Genomic DNA, 12337 nt, shown 5'->3' with positions numbered 1-12337 from the left:
TGCATATTCGACAATATGAATTGGCACTGTAACTGCATATTCGACAATATGAACTGGCACTGTAACGGCAACAATGGGTTCAAGCCTAAGAACAATCGTGAGGATGGCGGAGGACCAGTCGGTCTGTCCTTCTGTTGGACAGAGCATCTCTATGAGTTGGAACTGACTTGGCAACACCTAACAACAGCAAGTTAATGGTGCCATATTATTTACTATAGGAAAAAATGTTCAAAATGTGAGCAATTAATAAATTAAATTAAAATTAACTTAATTATAAATGGACTTATAATACTAATTTTGTTAAGGTACCCATATCATAATAAAAAGATTTATATGGTATGTAGTACAGATTTTATATGAAAACCATTCATTTTATTTTTTTCTTATTAGATTTATTTGCAGTTATAGAATATTCATAATTAATAGAAAATTTTATGAAATCCCAGTGATACAACCAAATCTTTAAATACATATATTTTAAAACATTTTCAGGTTTTCATTTGAACAAATGAGTATTTTCAGCATTTGCATAGAAATTTTCCTCTTATTAGACTGTTCTATAACACTTGTACTAAAACACATTTAAATGATGTCTAAGCTATGTGTTAAAAACATGTCATTGGCTTCATGAGAAGCAACAACGGTAAAGCTATGGATTCAAAATCCACTCAAGATTTACTTTGAAATGATGGAAAATAATCATTTTCAAATTTGCAATCCAAATGATGATATCTAATTTTTTTTATTTAATCATTTTATTGGGGTTCATGCAATTCATCACAATACATAGATCAATCGTATAAAGCACACCTATACATTTGTTGCCCTCATCATTCCCCAAAATTCGCTTTCCTCTTGGGTTTCCGGAACCAGCTCATTTTCCTTTTTTCCCTTCGCCTCCCTCCCTGCTCCCCCCTCCCCCGTGAACCCTTAATAATTTATAAATTATTATTATATCTTATCTTACACTGCCCGGCGTCTCCCTTCACCCACCCCTCTGCTGCCCATCCTCCAGAGAGGAGGTTATATGTAGATCCTGTGATCAATTCCCCCTTTCTACACCCCTCTTCCCTCCTGGTATCGCCACTGTCACCCCTAGTCCTGAGGGGCTCACCTGTCCTAGATTCCCTGCGTTTCCAGTTCCCATCTGTACTGCTGTGCATTCTCTGGTCTAACCAGGTTTGCAAGGTAGAATTGGGGTCATGGTAGTTGGGGGGAGGAAGCGTTTAAGAACTAGAGGAAGGTTGTGGGTTTCATTATTGCTATACTGAACCCTAAGTGACTCATGTCCTCCCCACTACCTCTCTGCAAGGTATGTCCAGTGATCTAGAGATGGGCACATCTAAATTTTAAACTTAAAGTCAAAAACAATAATTGACATTATAAGCATCCATTGTCCACATCTTGTTGCTGTTATTTGATGCCTTTGAGTAGGTTTCCACTCACAGCAACACCGTGCTGTAAAACAGAACAAAACATGGCCAAGTCCTTCGCCAGCCCCATGGTCACTGCAGTGTGTGAGCTCATTGTGGCAAGTGCTTTGTCACCCCATCCTCTATGTTCAGGGTAACCTTATTTTCACTGCTCTTCTACTAAGCACTGCGTCTTTCTCCAGGGACATGTTCCTCCTAGTAACATGTCCAAAATTCATGGATGAGTCCTGCCAGCCTTACTTCTAAGGAGCACCGTGGCTATATTTCTTTTGAGACAGATTTGCTTATTGTCCTGGTGGTCCCCATTATATGCAATATTCATTGCCAACATTACAATTCAAAGGCATCATGTTTTTCTTCTTCAGTGTTCCTTATTGATTATCCAATTTTCTCATGTAAATGAAGTTACTGAACATAACATCACTTACCTCAGGTGTGCCTTAGTCCTCAAAATGACATTGTGGCTTTTTAACATCTAAAAGAGACCTTTTGTAGCTGGAAGTACTCAACACAGAGTGTCATCTGATTTCTTGACTGTTGCTTCCATGGGTGTCAAATGCCTTTACATAGTCAGTGAAACACAAGTAACCATCTTTGTGGTATTCTCTACCTTCAGCCGAGATGCATCTGCTGTCAGCAATGATAGCCTCACTGCACATGCTCTTCCGAATCTGCCTTGAAATCCTGGATTTTCTCTGTTGATGTACAACACCAACCACTCTGTAACTATCTTCTGCAAAACTATACTTGCATGTGCTATTAATGATATTTTTATTAACTTCTATAATTATTCATGTGAAATAGGAACAATATTTAAAATCAATAAATAATATTTTATATGATTGTGTTACTGGGCACCCTTTTGTAGAAAAGCAATATGGCTTCTACTTTCTAATTATGATCGAATTTTTTTTTAATTTACTAGCACTGGCTCACTGAACTGGAAATTTTAGCAATGGTCTTTGCTGCTGCCATTCATGATTATGAGCATACAGGGACCACAAACAACTTTCATATTCAGACAAGGTAAGTCAAATAAAATCTTAATAACTTTTCTAAGTTAAAATCTGAAAAGGCTTCTTTATATTATTTATTTAAAATATAACCTTTGTATTGTGAACTGGGTGAAGTTTTACAAAGTAGGAGAACTTGCCAACCAAGAATTCACACACTATCAGCTTCATATTAATCACTGCAGTCCTTGTTGGGCAACATTCTTTGTTCCCCCTGTGTCCTCTCTTTCAATTGCTCCTTCTTTCTTCACCCTTCTGAACTGTTTCCTTCAATAATGTCACCCTGTTGATCTCAAATGGTCGATTATTCTAAGGTGCTTATACCTCCCTCGTGCTATTGTTCCTCTTACAGACTTGTCTATTGGTTGGCTGAAAATGGGAGTGATTCTTTACAGACCTGACGGGTGACTTAAGACAAGTGTTTTGGGGTCCCAGCAGTTTCTATCCTACTACACGTGCTATTGGTCTTGATCACGGATTCTGTTCCCTATTTTTTCTCCTACCCTATCCAAGTCCTCATATGCTCCAGAGCAGTGCAAAGTGATAGCCAGGCACCATCTAGTTCGTCTAGTCTCAAGGTCACGGAGACTGACGTTTCTATGGTCCATTTGTCTATTGGACTCTTGGTTCCTACAGTCTTCAGTTAGCGTCACCCCTCGTTCCTCGATGCTGAGACGGAGCAGTCACTGCAACTTAGACGATCACCCACAAGCGGTTCAGTCCCCAGTGGCTACTCACCAACGCAGGGTGAAGACACTGGCTACCTGCTCTGCCGATTAACCGTGGTCTTCTTTCAGATGATGGCCCTGAGCACCGAGTCAGAGCCTCCTTCTCTCAAGGCGTTTACTAATGTCTAAGACGTTTTCTTAATTTTTCCCCTTAAATGCTGCACTACATTCATGGCTGCTTTTGCAGCAATAATAAAAATCATATACAAATATCCTATCAAACCTATATATACTTGTGAATATAATCCCTGTCTTCCTCCTACACCAGCAGTTCTCAGCCTATGGGTCGCGACCACTTTGGGAGTGGAATGACTCTTTCACAGGGGTCACCTAAGACCATCAGAAAACACATATTTCCGATCGTCTTAGGAACTGAGACATCTCTCCTCCATCCATCTCCAGGCGGGTCTGCCCACACGCAGATACGCCCACATATGAGTACCTAGCGTGAAGACTGTTAGCTATGCTACACCATGCTTCAAGACAAAATTTCATTTATAAATACGTATTAGAAATACGTATTTCACAATATAGAATTACATATTGTTTTTGTGATTAATCATTATGCTTTAATGATGTTCAATTTGTAACAATGAAAATACATCCAGCATATTAGATATTTACATTACGATTCATAACAGTAGAAAAGTTACAGTAGCGAAGTAGCAATGAAAATAATTTTATGATTGGGGATCACCACTACCTGAGGAACTGTATTCAAGGGTCGCGGCATCAGGAAGATTGAGAACCACTGTCCTATACCCATTCAGCCTGCATATGTATCCGTGCATCAACTTGTAGCACACCGTTCTTGAAGGATTTTCGTTGTGTTAGGCTGAGTGTTGTAGAGAAACAAAACCACTCATACTCATATGTAGAAGAAAGACCTTTATGTAAAGAAAGAACTTCATATCAAGAAAGCAGCCCGGACCGTTCTAATCCAAACCCATGGTTCAGATGCCAGCTAGGGGCCTTCGGATTTACACAGCTGCCAATCGAGGAGGCAGGAAGGTGAAGTGAGGGGCTGGGAGATCACAGGCTAGTGGGTTCAGAGTCCCAGGATCCAACATCTGCAGGAACATGGCAGGGCACCACAGCTCCAGGCTCGGCAGCCCATATGGGCCACTGGCCTCAGCCACGAGTCACAGGACCTAGTCAGGTGGAAAGTTGAAGGGCAAGAGAGGGTTCGGTTTTTCTGAGTGTCTCTCCTAAGAAGGCCACCACCAAGGGGACCTCATTTGACTGACTGATTAAGACTCTCTACTCCACATCTACCTCCACATAGGTACAAGTTGACATCAAATGTAACTATCACATGCATATAACAACATTTACTGCTTTTGTCTTTAGCTCTTTCTAAAATGAAGAATTTTAATAAGAATGGGTTTACCCCTTAAACTTTAAATACATAAATTAATCAAGAATTATTTATGAAAATTTGTGTGTGGTTTGCAATAGATTTAGTAGTTTAAAGAAACATTTTTAATTTAAGTTTTTACTGCCCAGAACTTGCACTCTTAACGGTGACACAACAGATTATTCACTGAAGTAAATCTTGTAAATTGTTGTTTAAGATACTGATGTTAGTGTCACTTTATATTAGAAAATAATAAACTGTACTAAAATGACTAAAGTATGTTCAGAGTGCTCCTTAGGGAAAGAATGGCAAAACGTTGTCTTACGAACTTTGGACATGTTCTCAGGAGAGACCAGTCCCTGGGGAAGGACAGCGTGTTTGGTCAAGTAGAGGGGCAGCGCAAAGGGAAGCTATTTAAGGAGATGGATGGACACAGTGGCTGCAGCAAAGGGCTCCGGCACAGGAACGATTGGGAGGGGGCAGGACCAGGCGGTGTTTTCATTCTGTTGTGCACAGGATTGTGGTGGGCGGGCTTGATGGCCCCGAACAACAGTAGCACCTAAACATCATATCAGTATACATTAAACCAGCATAAATAGTAATGAATGAACATATAAATAAAACTTATAAATCAAAGGAATTCCACATCCTAGTTAGTACAAACAGAATAGTTGAAAAATCGTGATTGTTTAATGATGTCATAGAGGATGGCAATCATTAGAATCAAAATAATCAGGTTGGATGGTACCATAAGGTCTTTTTAGATGATCTGAGAGCTTTATGATGAGAGGCAGAATTCAACTTTGTTCTCATAGGAAATTTCACTCACTTTACAAAAGACACCGTGTTTCTGCAAATCTTTCATTCAGGTCTAAAAATGAACCCACCCCATAGCGTAATGTTTGGTCAGATAATAGATCTGTAAAGAGAGCAATAACACTTAGGAGGTATGGATACCTTAGAGTAATCCACCACTTGACCTCAGAAGGGGAGCGTTTACCCAGGGATTATGTGCAGGGGTTTCGGGCAGCAGGAGGGGCAGAGAGAGGAGACAGGAGAGTGGGCAAAGTGACGGCATGCTGCGGGGAACGTGATGAGTAAGGTCGAACAAAATACAGAGAAGTCCTCAGTGGGAAGCTCACCTGCTCTCGGAACCTTCACCCATTTATAACAAAAAATAGTTTAAATATCAAAAGGAAAAATATGTTTTATGAATTTTAATAAACTACCACAGTCTATTTAATGGGTTAACTACCTGAACATATAATTTATATGAACAATAAATACATAATGACCACAAGGTAACAATATAATTTTCTTTCTTTTTCTTTGTTTTCTTTAGCTCTCCCTCTTGCCTCCATTTTTTTTAATCCTGGAGAAATAAATTCTTATGCCACTGATAATAAGTATACTGCACTTTATATTTTTCATTGTCATTTGGATTCAGAGTTTGCTCCCGACACTGAAACTCATTTCAAGTGTAATGCAAAATGTGGAAAACTAATTTAATAAATTTTGCCAGGCTACATCTGAGAGAAATACAGATATTATAATTCATGAAATCCTTGAAAGTGTAAATAAGTGAAAATAATTTCTTCTTTGTGGAATTTTTTTAAAAGCCAAGCTCTGTGTTACCATGGATACTGGATGTTGCTTAGAGTCTTGTTCTTTTCTTAGCAATCAAAGACCATCTCTGTAAACACTAAGGCCTTGCTCTATTCTCAACATCCTCAATTATATTTGATCAAAAAGCACACTTTTGCTTATTTCTGAAATGCAGACATAGTTATCTTTGGGGTAATATAAAATAAACCAAACTGTGTTGGTTAGGGTTGACTAGAAAAACAAATTCATAGACATTCATATGTGTGTAAGAAAGAGCTTTATATAAAGAGTAATTCTATATTAAGAAAACATCCCAGCCCAGTCCAGATCAAGTCCATAAGTCAATATTAACCCATATGTCTGATACCAGTTTATAAATTTCTCTGCAGACTCATAACACATGCAATGGCACCGAATGCAGGAAGATCACAGGCCAGTGGGTCTTTGTAGATCCAGTGGTGGTGTAAGCATTTCAGCACTGGTGTGGGTTTCCACATGGCTTCCCCAAGTCCAGGGTTCTGGCTCCATCAATGTGTCTCCATGTGGCTTGTCAAAAGAAATGTGAAGCAGAAAATGTGTCCCGCCTCCAGGGAGGAAGACAGAAGTTCCCAGAATCCTCAGAAGAAGGCCATGCTCACACAGAGGCCTCTTTGGCTATGACTGATTGACAGGCTAGACTCCACCCCTTCACTCAAGTTGGCAGGAGATTATATAACTGCCACACTGACAAACTGCTAGGGTTAGATATGGGAATTAGGACACCTGACTGATATTATCACAATTTTCCCCATGATATTAAAGAACCCACAAACATTTTATCACTTTAGCAAGATCTATTTAATTCACTCTTAACTACGCACTGCATATATGCTTCCCTTGTTCTACTTTCTGTGTATTAGGTTGTGGGAAAGGGATTTTTAAGGTTTAGTGGGTATCGTTAAAAGGGAACCTATTTTGGAGCTATGTGCTACATACACTTGGCAGTCTATTGGAAGAGACCCATATTTGTACCCATTCCAAAGAAAGGTGACCTAGCCCCCAATAAAATGATTTATAGAAGAGAAGAAGAAGAAAGGTGGCCCAGCATAATGCTCCAATTAAAGAACAATATCTTTAGTATCTTATGCAAGTAACTTTTCTCTAGCTATTGCCTAACAACAATTTCAGCAGTCCATTGACCGAGAGCTACCAGAGGTGCACGCTAGATTCAGAAGAAGCGTGAGCCAGGGATGCTCCATGGCTCTTGCCCCTAAGCAAATGATACCAGAACGATGTTTACTTGTGTGTTATAGACGATGCAAGGGCATTTGACTCTGTGGACCATACAAGCTATGGGTAGCCATGAGAAGGATGCGAATTCCAGAACACTTCATTGTGTTCTTGTGGAACCTGGCATGGAAAAAGAGGCCACTGTGTAAGCAGAACAAGGGAATACTGCATGAGTTCAGATCAGGAAAGGTGTGTATCAGGGTTGTATCCTCTCACCATATCCATGCAAGCTGTCTGCTGAGAAATAATCAGAGAAGCTGGCTTCTGTGAAGAAAAGTACAGTATCAGAATTGGAGGAATTTTTTGAACCACCTGCAGTATCCTGATGACAGCTTCCATTGCTGAACAGTGAGGAGGCCTTAAGCACTTGGTGATACACGTCAAGCATCGCAGCCTGTAGTGTGGATTGCAACTCCGCGTCACTCCCTCCCTCCCTTCCTACCCTCGAGGGGATTCAGATCCATAATAGGGCGGGGAAGAACTGCCCCTATGGGTTTTGCTACTGTCACTCTTTAGAGGAGTAGGAAGACTCATCTTTCTCCCACAGAACAACTGGTGGTTTCCAGTTTGGGCTGACAGCACAAAGTGTAGCCACTAGGCCACTGGGGCTCCCAACTCAATGTCAAGTAAACAAAAATCCTCATAACTGGACTGAAAGGTAGCATCACGGTAAATGGAGAAAAGCTTGAGGCTGTCAAAGATTCCACCTTTCTTGAATCCACGATCAATGCCCACGGACGCAGCAGTGAAGCCATCAAACAGTAGGTTGCATTAAATAGTCGGCTGCAGAAGACTTCTTTCACGTGCTGATATTCAAGGAGGCAATTTGAAGATTAAGGTGTGCTTGGCCCAAGTCATGGTATTTTCTCTTGCCTCTTACGCATATGAAAATTGGACATCGAATAAGGAAGACCTATGAAAAATGAATACATTTGAACTATAATTTTGGCAAAGACTATTTCAGGTACTACGAACTGCCGAAAGAAAACCCAGATTTGTCTTGAAAGAAGCACAGCTAGAATGCTCCTTTGAGACAAGGACGGTGAGACTTGCTCACATTCTTTGGAGATGTTATCAGGAGACACCAGTCCCTGGAGAAGGACAGCACGCTTGGTAAAGTAGAGAGACAATGAATACGAGGAAGGTGCTAAATGAGATGGATTGACGCCGTGGCTGCAACAGTGGGTTCAAACATTGTTGTGAGGGTGACCCGGGACTGGGCAATGTGTTGTTCTGCTGTAATGGGGTCGCTATGAGTTGAACCTAACTCGCCAACATCGATTAACAACAGGTTTCCTTTTGATGATTCCAGCTGAAGAGTGAGAGAAAAATGAGGTTTTCTACTCCCGTAAAGAGTTACGATCTCAGAAACCCACAGGGACAGTTCTACCCTGTCCTATAGGCTCACTGTGAGTTAGAATCAACTCAATACCAGTGAGTTTTTGGAGTTTGGATTCATAATAAAATTTAGATTGTGTGGAAAACTTAGATACAGATCTTAAATAAGTTGCTTATAGCAAAGGCAGATTACTACAGTTTAACGCAAATTAATTTATCCTTGCCTGCCCCTCCATAAATCTCAAGGGGTGACCCTAATTCTAGGTCTTAACTAGGACTACTCACTTGACTACTGACCCAAAAGTTGGTGGTTCAAACCTACTCAAATGAGACTTGGAAGATAGGGCTAATAATCTACTTTTGAAAGGTCATACCGCTTTTAAAACCCTGTGTAACAGTTCTACTCTGTACACATGGCGTCAGAATGAGTTGCAACTGACTGCGGGGCATGTAATAACCACAGCAGTAGCCCACACAACCACGACAACACACCTCTAATTGCCATTGTCCATTCTGACTCAGAGTGACCCTGTAGGGCAGAGCAGACTGGCCTTCTTGGGTTTCTGAGGTTATACATCTTCACTGATGCAGAAATTTTCATCTTTCTCCCCTAAAGTGGTTGGTAGATTTGAACCGATAACTTTGCACCAGTTAGCAGCCCAACTCCCAGCACCCTACACCACCAAGCCAGGCTCCTTGAATGTCTTAAGGCAGTAAAAACATAAATTTCCAAAATGAATACATCTACCAAAAGGAAACAGAGCAGGAGGATGCTGGGGGATGGGGGAAATGGAGGCAGAGTTGACACAGGTTTCACCTTGACTCTCCCTTCCTATTGGTGCTGCTCTCCTTCCAAACCACCCGGAGCCCTGGTGTGTAGTGGGCCACGTGTGGGGCTGCCAGCCCTGAGCTCAGCTGTTGGAAACAACTGAGGCTCTTGGGGAGAAAGATGAACCTTTCTACTCCTGTGAAGTGTTACTATCGTGGAATCCCAGAGTCAGTTCTACTCTCTCCTGTCGTGTCACTACCAGTCAGAATTAACTTTTGGGCAGCGAGGTTGTTGGTTTGTTTCTGAGAGATTTCCAACCCAGAGGGGCAGTTCTACCCTGTCCTAAGAGTCAGCCTGAACGCTGTGTTAGTGAGTTTCTTCGCTTGAACCTCCAGCTTCTCAGCTTCTATATATAAGTACGTTCAGCACTTCGAGTCATGCAACATACTAGCATTGCTTCTTTTTCTTTCTTCTTTTTTGATCAGTTTTTTGAAGGTTCTTACAGTTCTTATTACAATCCGTGCATCAATTGTATCAGGCATATTTGTACATATGTTGCCATCATTCTTTTCTAGACAATTATTTTCTTTTTTTCTTATAAATCATTTAACATCTCATGTACAACTCATCACAATCCATCCATCCATCCATTGGGTCAAGCACATTTGTACATTTGTTACTATCATCAGTTTCAAAGAATTTTCTTTCTACTTGAACCCTTCGTATCAGCTCCTCATTTTTCCCTACCCTCCCCCTCGCTGCATCCCCCATGAACCCTTGATAATTATAAATTATGATTATTTCTTCATGTCCTGCACTGTCCGATGTCTCCCTTCACCCCCTTGTCTGTTGTCCATTATAGCATTGCTTCTATGCCATGCTGGCAAAATGACATGGCAACCTAGAGGAGCAGACATACTTGAAAATATTTAGAATATTTAAAACCTTATGCTAGAATACTAAATTCAAAAATTCAACAGTAATCAAATGATATGAAGGAATAAACAGGAAAAACAAAATGTTCCTTTTATGAATTTATCATTTGAAAACCTATGAATTATAAATTTCTAGTGAAATATGTATTTTTAAATTTATTTAAAAATGGCTTACACTGGTTTAATTTCAAGCAAAATATCCTATAATTTTCAAAGCTAATCATAGCTTTATAGCCCAAAACCAACAACCAAGCCCGCTGCCGTTGAGTTGATTTCTGACTCATAGTGACCTTTGGGAGAGGTTGAAAAGCCACCGTGGGTTTCTGAGATTCTAAATCTTCGTGACACTAGATGGCCTCCGCTTGTCCTGTGCAGTCACTGTGGTCACCCTGAAGTCCGTGGCCCAACCCGCTGCACCACCGGAGCTGCTGTCATACCATTGTCGGGAGGGAAGACCGAATCATAAGTGGATCAACTGATGTCAGTCTTCCCCTTTACCCCATCCTCAAAGTAACTTTAGTCTAAGAGAATGTGGATGATATTCGACTGTCTGGAATGCATATAAAGATATGTGGTTATTCTAGGATTGAATGAGAATATCAGGTCTTTTTTCCCTCTGGCCTATCATGGGTATTTGGCAAGAATTTGAATCACAATAGAAAAGGCTTAAGCACATTTATTCTCTGATAATCAATAGGAAATTAATTTCTTCCATACATTTTGGCATTCAATTATAAGCTATTTTAATCAATGCAACATCTTGAAACATGAGTTCTTTTATGAGACATCCAGAAAGTCTAAAGAAATCCTTTATGGCAATGTGCTTTTACTTCTTAGGTCAGATGTCGCCATTTTATATAACGATCGCTCCGTCCTGGAGAATCATCACGTGAGTGCAGCCTATCGACTTATGCAAGATGAAGAAATGAATATCTTGGCAAATTTATCCAAAGATGACTGGAGGTGAGTTTCAGAGGAAATTTAATTTTAGGGAAATGATAAAATGTGTGCTTCAATGTGAAGAAAACAGATTAATTGCAATGCCATATTCACACTACAAACTCAAAAAACCAGAAAACATTAACTCTTAGAATGTTGAGAACCTAGAAGATTTTGTTCAAGAGCTACACTCTATTAGATGGAGCTGAAATACTTCCAGGTTATTTCTGCATCTATATACGTCACAATCAATCTATAACTTCATAAAACCACTCCATGGATACTTTAATATACATAATTTTTTATTCTCTGGAACGGGCTCTGCTTATTGTTTACTAATTATGTCTTCATACATAAGTAGGGGAAAGATAAGACTTTCTACTCCTGTTAAGAGTTATAGACTCAAAAACCTACAGGGGCAGTTCTATCTGCCGTGAATATTTGACATACTGATACTTAAAAAAATATCTCTTTGTTGATCTGAAATTCAAACTTAACGGGACGCCCTCTGTTTTTCTCTTTTAACTCACCTTGATTACCTTTTCCACTTTCGATTCTTGCAGGAAGATATTGATGCCAAAAGAGAAAGGAGAGGGGAAGGGGGGTAATGATATTTACCTGCTTAATATTGAAACACCCCAATTTACCTTTAATATTTACGTCCCCAAGTCGATCTCATGCTTTCTCCACTACAATTTGTGTTTTTGCCCTCTGAGGCTAATGTTAGCCACAGGAAACAGGTTGTTTTATGTTATGAGAACCGATCATAGATCACAGAAATTCAGGAACCCTGCTCGTTGGCAAACCAGAGAAAGTTACACAGGCAGAATTAATTTCTTTATTTTCTGAAGAGTTAGAGACCAAAGAGAACACATAAACTTGAAAAAACACACCCTAAAACCCATGTATCCTCAAACAACAATCACTGACCAACACCCTAAAACCCATGTA

General features: G+C 40.1%; 1 protein-coding gene across 1 annotated transcript in view; it reads left to right on the top strand.

The window, feature by feature from the left end:
• Positions 1–12337, top strand: part of PDE1A (phosphodiesterase 1A) — a 299823-nt gene that overhangs the window by 235738 nt on the left and 51748 nt on the right. Inside the window, exons 7-8 of the mRNA XM_045296276.1 lie at positions 2359–2459; positions 11285–11410. Of these exons, the coding sequence (XP_045152211.1) occupies positions 2359–2459; positions 11285–11410 (227 nt within the window). The remainder of the gene's footprint in view (positions 1–2358; positions 2460–11284; positions 11411–12337) is intronic.

The sequence above is a fragment of the Echinops telfairi genome, unplaced genomic scaffold (assembly GCF_000313985.2).
Source record: "Echinops telfairi isolate 266 unplaced genomic scaffold, ASM31398v2 ScPeMD7_3;HRSCAF=10, whole genome shotgun sequence".
In the NCBI taxonomy this organism is placed as follows: Eukaryota; Metazoa; Chordata; class Mammalia; order Afrosoricida; family Tenrecidae; genus Echinops; species Echinops telfairi.
This window is presented reverse-complemented; position numbering and strand designations above follow the sequence as displayed.